This window comes from Austrofundulus limnaeus, unplaced genomic scaffold (genome assembly GCF_001266775.1).
Source record: "Austrofundulus limnaeus strain Quisiro unplaced genomic scaffold, Austrofundulus_limnaeus-1.0 Scaffold12, whole genome shotgun sequence".
Classification (NCBI taxonomy): Eukaryota; Metazoa; Chordata; class Actinopteri; order Cyprinodontiformes; family Rivulidae; genus Austrofundulus; species Austrofundulus limnaeus.
The window spans coordinates 3,658,656-3,665,583 of record NW_013952414.1 but is presented as its reverse complement, the minus strand read 5'-3'; the positions used below and the strand labels follow the sequence as shown (position 1 = coordinate 3,665,583).

The following is a 6,928-nucleotide window of genomic DNA, read 5'->3' as shown; positions in this document are numbered from 1 at the left end:
TGTTGTTACACATAAACCCCCCCCCCCCCAAAAAAAAAGGAGTTGGTGAAGATTATTGCTTGGCTTTGAGTGCGATTTAGGTTTGGACCTTTTTTGTTTATTTGTTTTGAATTTACCACGAAAGATTTTAGATCCAATTGTCTTTATGTTCCTTAAATCAAAATAAGATGGTTGAATGCGTGTAAAACAACTGGCTAACTTCAAAAGCACTTGCTTTTGTGAGGCTGTGCATTATGATTGTGGGTATATCCTTTRGATGATGGGAAAATGGTGACCATAAAGGAAGGCATATATCCAGCAACAATACTACTAAGCTTTGGCATTCAGGCCCTGATTGATTGGTTTTAAGGGGCCCGGCATTTGCCAGGAAAACATTCCTCACGCTTTGACACCCATGACCACCAGCCTGAAGCTTTGAAACAGTGCAGGTTTGGCCTGTTGAGTCTAGGTGTGGATACCGAGATATGGTCACACCATCTGCAGCCTGAGCAGCAAMTGATTCAGCAAATCAAGCCAGGTTTTTCTAACCTGCAACTATCTTGTTTTGGTGACATTTAAAAACCARTTTACTTTTTTTGAGCTTTRTAATCATGTAACAATGTCACTCTCTCTTTAAAAACATACCCAGAGTGTTGCTTTGACTCATTCATGCATGTTTGAGAAATCCTTGAATCTCCTGTAGCCATGTGAAGCTGCCTAAACGCTTGCTGGTACAAMGCTCCTCCCTGGAGCTCAGTCTGCAGCTGAGCTCCCGCCCCACAGAGCACCCCTCCCTCGAAGCATTTTTGTGAAGACATACTGAAGTGGGAGTGTCAGAAATGGTAGAAGGTTCTAAAAGAAACGGAGGCCAATTACAAGACGTTTAAATACGTTATGATGCAACGTCAATTTTATTTTTGATACATRCAGCAGTTTCATAACAACTGAAGGTACTTGATAGTGTTGTAAAATTGRACTAATTGCCTGAAAAATACATACTGCTCCCCCTTTAGGAAAAAATGATGCAGAGTCCGACATATCGTTTGGGGATTTCAGCTTATTATATATTAGGTTAGGTTGTCAAATTATACATTTATTTTATATAAACATCAAATTACAGCTTTCTAATCCTAACATTTATACATTTTTTATTATTATATGCATTTTTCTGTTTCYTGTAGGTAATTATGGTGGTACAGCATTTTCATAACAATTTGATTGTGGTTTAGAATTGAACTATGTGCCTGGAAGATACAGAATAACCCCCCCCATCTTAACTAAGGTATTATTATAGCCCACTGTCATGCGTCATCTTCATAATTATTTTAAATTTATAATAAACTTAAATAATGWAAGGTATTATAAACATGAACAAGTAAATGAAATGTAAGCAATTTGGATAAAACTGTAACATATGTAATAATAGAGAGCATAATAGAGCATGTAGTTATTTTCTACACCTGCATTTAGAAACAAAAGCAGTTGTTCTTGCAACTAAAGAAAATGGTTTCCAGCTGAAATGTCATTTCTAGTAATAGTCCAACAGCACAACTTCCTTTTCCCAGTAGGACTGTGTGTGGGCTTCAAACCAGAAGGATGTTTGCATGTGTCTGTCTCTTTGTGTGTTCGTGCGCGACTCTGAAAGATTAAMGTGAAATGCTAACCTTCACCATCAGGAGCCACATGAAGGGGAGCAGCAGGGAAGGTTCTGCCTTTAAAGTAAAACTTATCAACTCACGTTTAAAGGCYGATGAGTTATCATTTAATTGAGTTCTGGTGGCAGTTGTTTTTCTTCTTTGACWCATGCGGAAATTTGCAAACACACGCTTGAAACAGATGCCGTTCTGGTTTTGTGTAATTATTTTCCTTTTAGAAGGCTCCACATCTCCCCTACAGGTGTCCTGGTCCAATTCTCCCTTTTTGCTAATAACATAAATATTTTTGTTCACGCAGGCCTGGTCACAGAGCATTAATCAAGATTTTCTTGCCCTTTTTTTTGTCTGCATGATTTTGATGAGTAGGTGTGCTGGCCTATGTTATTGGCTTGCTTGTGTGTAAGCCACGACTTTCCCACGTTGCGGAGTCGGGTCTCCCACAGGCCTCTCTCTGCCTCCCGTTCTCTCTTTCTTTCCCCCCATTTTTCCTCTTTCCTTCGTGTCCTCTTCTTTTTTTCTCGTGTGCCTCTCTCCTCCGTTCTGCACCTGTACTCGGCTCTGCGGCCCCAGCTGTTCTCGGTTCGGCTCGGCGCTGTTGGCCGGAGCCCTTGTTGCACTTGGCATGTCCTCTGAGAACCTGGGGCCACACTTGACGTGCGAGGGCTGGACGTGCCCCCGCCCAGGAAAGGCTCCTGTGGCCATGACTTAAGAGCAGACGGATGAGGAGGGCTGTGGCCTGCAGAAAGACCTGCAGGAATACGCTAACTCGTTTTTAGTTTGGCTAAGTCAGGCACGAAGGAAAGTCACAAGAAATGAGAGGAGGGAGGAACTAATGTTTAGGAAAAGGTTGAAAAAAGATATTTTATATCCGATATGGGAAATGTTTACATCGAAYTTAAAGAAATGTGTAGCTAACTTTYATGCCTCACGCAGGAYGGTTTTCTACTTTTCCAAAAGGTTTTCATTATGTGTATCTAAAAGCACTTGTTGCACACTTTTCATACATGCCGTGCCACACAAAGTGTTRTAAGAGAGAACTGTGTACACCGTTAAAAAGTTAATTTTCTCTCACATTGTCTTTTTATTCTGTTGGAAATAATGGGGCAAAAAATGCTCGCTTATTCCCTGAATCCCAGATTTTTTTTTCTCATTAAAAACCCAACAACAAAAAAAAACAACAACTAAATACAGTCCGGGAACTGGACCCTAATCGAGACGTATTTCCATAAATCTCAGCTTGCGTCGACCACATACGGTGTCCGTATATCCCTGTGAATATCAGTGTATGTTTGCAGAGATTAAAGCTGACAGGGAGAAGGATATGAAGCTCTTTGTTTTTCTTGCTTCTCTTATTAGTTTTCCCACTATTTCTCTTTCCTTGACCACAGTCCTTGTCTTCAGCTCCTCTCTTCCTGACCCTGGGGAGGGGAGTGGGTATCACACATGCAGACCTTTAAATCTGCTCGGTGACAGTTCAGCCCCACTCTGTCAAGGCTCAGTGAAAGAGAGTGTAATCTATGTTCAGGGCGAGAAGAAAGAGGAGAGGATATATGTTCCTGTGCTTTGTTTTGCATCCATGAGCTGAGATTCAATAGCGACACATTACTCAAGTGGTTGGCCAACAGACTATTGTGTAGTAATTGACCCTGATAAAGTGGTGGGCCTTTAATTTGGAAATGGTGAAAACTGGGTGAATTGTTAACTGGGCTAGAGCTTCTCTTTCCTTTTTTTAATGGCTTTAACTCTTGTATAAACATCCAGTTAGAATTCAGAGTAAACAAATTATTTTTATTTTACGATTGATTTTTCTTATAAATAGTTAATTGTGTGTTGTTCCAGGTACCATTATCCTGTTCCTAAGATCTTCTACGTGCAGCTCTCGGTGGGGAGTCGAGAGTTTATCGGGGACGGGCGAACTCGGCAAGCAGCAAGACACAGCGCTGCCATGCAAGCCCTACAAGCCCTGCGCAATGAACCCATCCCTGAACGGCCRCCACAGGTAAATAAAACAAACACACATGAAAATCGTTCGTATAGTTGTTGTAAGTTCTCTAACACTGTTTGCGATGGTGCTATCTGCAGAGACCTGACCCTGAAAACATCAAGCCACCCTTTACTTTTGGGCCCAATGAAATTCTTTTAATTTTTTCCTAAGTTCTGCTTATTTATTTATTTATTTATTTATTTTCATTTTAACCAAATTTATTAACCTAAAAAATGTGCTATTATAAAGTGACTAAAAATAATTTAACAAACGAATAGCCGCAGAATTCAAAACTGTCATTTCACTTTCACAAATCTAACAAATTGCTGTGGTTCATCAGAACATAAAATGCTTTTGCAAGGTATTTAAAAGTCCTTTTTAAAGAACAAATAAAATTCTTTACATGCAAAAACAGAATCTCACATAAAAATGRTATCCTTTTGTAAAATAAAAATGCTTTACAGTGGAACATAAAACCTGCAAATGGTAACAATGTATGTACACTTACCTACTGAATAGARTTTAAGCTCCTTCTTACTTCTGTTTTGGCAGAGCCCTTCCTTGTTTGCAGTGCTTTATCAAAAACAGACAAAGCTTTTTCACTTTTTCTAAAGGAATATGTGATTCTGGATATACAGGAACTAAATCTTTGATGAACGCATGTCTCGCTGAGTGTTGAAGAGTTTGCAGGTGTGTCTGTGTCTGATGTGAGTCTTCAACTGGAAGTGGTCATCACATTTATTCTTACGCATCCAGTCGATCTTGTGCTGACAAAACTTACAATTTGTTCTCCAGAATTATGTTGTTCCAAATTCATATTGCTGTATTTTTCTGCCCTAAACGCTGCGCTAAGCTCTTTACCATGGCTGACAATTTACTTTTTTTTTCTGTCTATATGGATAGGACCMACTCCATAACCAGGTAACGGAAGGTACAGAGGGTAGCAGTGGCCAAAATACCTAAAAAAAATGGCCAAATGACTAGGGTGTATAGTAACTAAGTACGTTTACTTTGTTACAGTTGTAAATTTATCAAGTATTTTTTATCCTAATTTTTACTCTTATTTTGTTACATTCATGATACTTTTACTTCATGTCTTTAATCAACTCGATTTAATGAAACCAGTTTGGTTCTTTTCTTAGTGTGTGTGAAAGAACTTTAAATTTCCCGATTATTGTTTTACAGTTTTATTACTTTTACTTAAGTACTTTTCTTAACAGGGAAATAATTTTTTAACAATATTTTTCTGTTAAGGTATTTTACACTGTGGAAATCATAGGGCTCTAAGCCTTTACCCATACTCCTACTGTCTTATTGCCACCTCACTCCNTTTTTACTCTTATTTTGTTACATTCATGATACTTTTACTTCATGTCTTTAATCAACTCGATTTAATGAAACCAGTTTGGTTCATTTCTTAGTGTGTGTGAAAGAACTTTAAATTTCCCGATTATTGTGAGCAGTTTTATTACTTTTACTTAAGTACTTTTCTTAACAGGGAAATAATTTTTTATAACAGTATTTTTCTGTTAAGGTATTTTACTTTTACTTTCTTTTAAGTACAGTACTTTATATACCTCTGCCAAATGAGTTAATTCCGCGTTTTATCCTGGATTCTTTTTTTGAATGGTAAATTCAGCGAATCCATTCATGTTTTTCTGCACTGTGGAAATCATAGGGCTCTAAGCCTTTACCCATACTCCTACTGTCTTATTGCCACCTCACTCCTTTAGAGTTTTTGTCTCTCTAGAACTGCCTTCATCTCTGAGGTCTAAATCAACTCCTTCAATCTGGAAACTTTGCTTAAATAAATTAATGAAACTGAAAAGATCCTTGGCTGCTGATGTGCTTTTCTTTTTTCTGGAATAGCTCAGGAATGATGTGTATTTTTGTGTAGTTACTAAAAAGAGTACTTATTCAATTTTAATCACTTTAGATGTAAATACACCTCAGCTCTAATTACTCTAATGTAACATTTAATCCTTTTGCAGTCTGTTTTGCACCTGGCTGGGTTTTATTTTTTACTTCCTATTTCTTTTTTTTTCTACTGTTTTTTGCTGCTCTTCTCCCAACGCCACTGTACAGTAGGGTTGTGCAATATTGGCAAAAAAAATTAATCATGATTAATTGTGATACAGTATTAAGCTGATAACGATTAGTATAACCCCTGCATGCCCTTGTTATATAACCAGTTTAAATCACTCCAGTGGGAAAGATTTTCTCACCATAAAAATCTGTTCCAAATTGTGTCAACAGAACAGACTTCAGGCTAGGCCAAGTCAAACCGGTATTATGATAAATAAAGTACAGAACCTTTAAAAAAATGTTTGTCATATTTGAAGCGGAGAGGAGCACCGAGCGGACTGACCGGTGAAATCTCCAGTCAGTCTGCCTGGTGACATTAATCRTATTAATCGTCAAGTGCCAAAAAAATAATTGATTAAAGATTTTCTGACGATTAATTGCACATGATATGATTTTCCCCAACCCTACTGTACAGTGCCAAAATTTCTTACACTTAAAGAGTAACTTACCCCAAAATTAACTTTTTTTAGCTGATAAACTGTCTAGAATGTGTCTAAAATGTTATATAGTACTGTTTCTGTGCTAATTTTGATGTTTTTGTGCGTATTTGTTCGAATCTGTAAGCTGCAGCACAGAACATGAATGGTATCCTATGCCTTCAATTTACACAATGCAGGTTTTTGTAATTTGCTTCACATATTGCTCAGTATTTATAACAATGTAATTTGCTGCTTTGGAGAGGTCAACTCTTTTGAGCACTAGAGGACAAGATGAAATGAAGTCTCAGGTTTCAGTCCGGGTCGAGGAAAGGAAGACAATGAGTGCATAATCCCATAATTTGGCCCAATTACAACTTGAGAATTTGACGCAGCGACTCAAAAACCCTTCGCTTGACAAAGTGCTGACTTGCAAACACATGGCCCGCAACAAATGAACCACTTCAGGAGTTACTGGGTGCAAGCTTCAGTAGGAGCAGAAGTCACGGTTATTTGGAGTTATGCAATAAAAACTGAACATGACATAAAACACTGTCACTTCTGCAGGGAAGGGTTCATAGTTCAAAAAACTTCGAATAAAAAAATCAAAGACACCCTTAGTTTCAGATAGCTGAAAAAGTGTACTGCAGGGTTCCCACACCTTGGTCAACATCAAATTCAAGGACCTTTCAAGGACTTTCCAGTACCAATTTCCTCAAATTCACGAACCACGTGTGATGGCAATTACCTACTGCTACCACAGAATGTTACCAACAAACAGGTTTATTTACCGTAATTCTGAGTTATCC

The 6,928-nt window shown here is 38.1% G+C and overlaps 1 protein-coding gene across 2 annotated transcripts in view; it reads left to right on the top strand.

Annotated features, from left to right (window-relative positions):
• Positions 1 to 6,928, top strand: part of stau2 (staufen double-stranded RNA binding protein 2) — a gene marked incomplete at its 3' end in the record, with an annotated part of 94,111 nt that overhangs the window by 16,065 nt on the left and 71,118 nt on the right. For both annotated transcript variants that reach the window (XM_014002338.1, XM_014002339.1), the window contains 1 exon segment: positions 3,474 to 3,633. In XM_014002338.1, the coding sequence (XP_013857792.1) occupies positions 3,474 to 3,633 (160 nt within the window).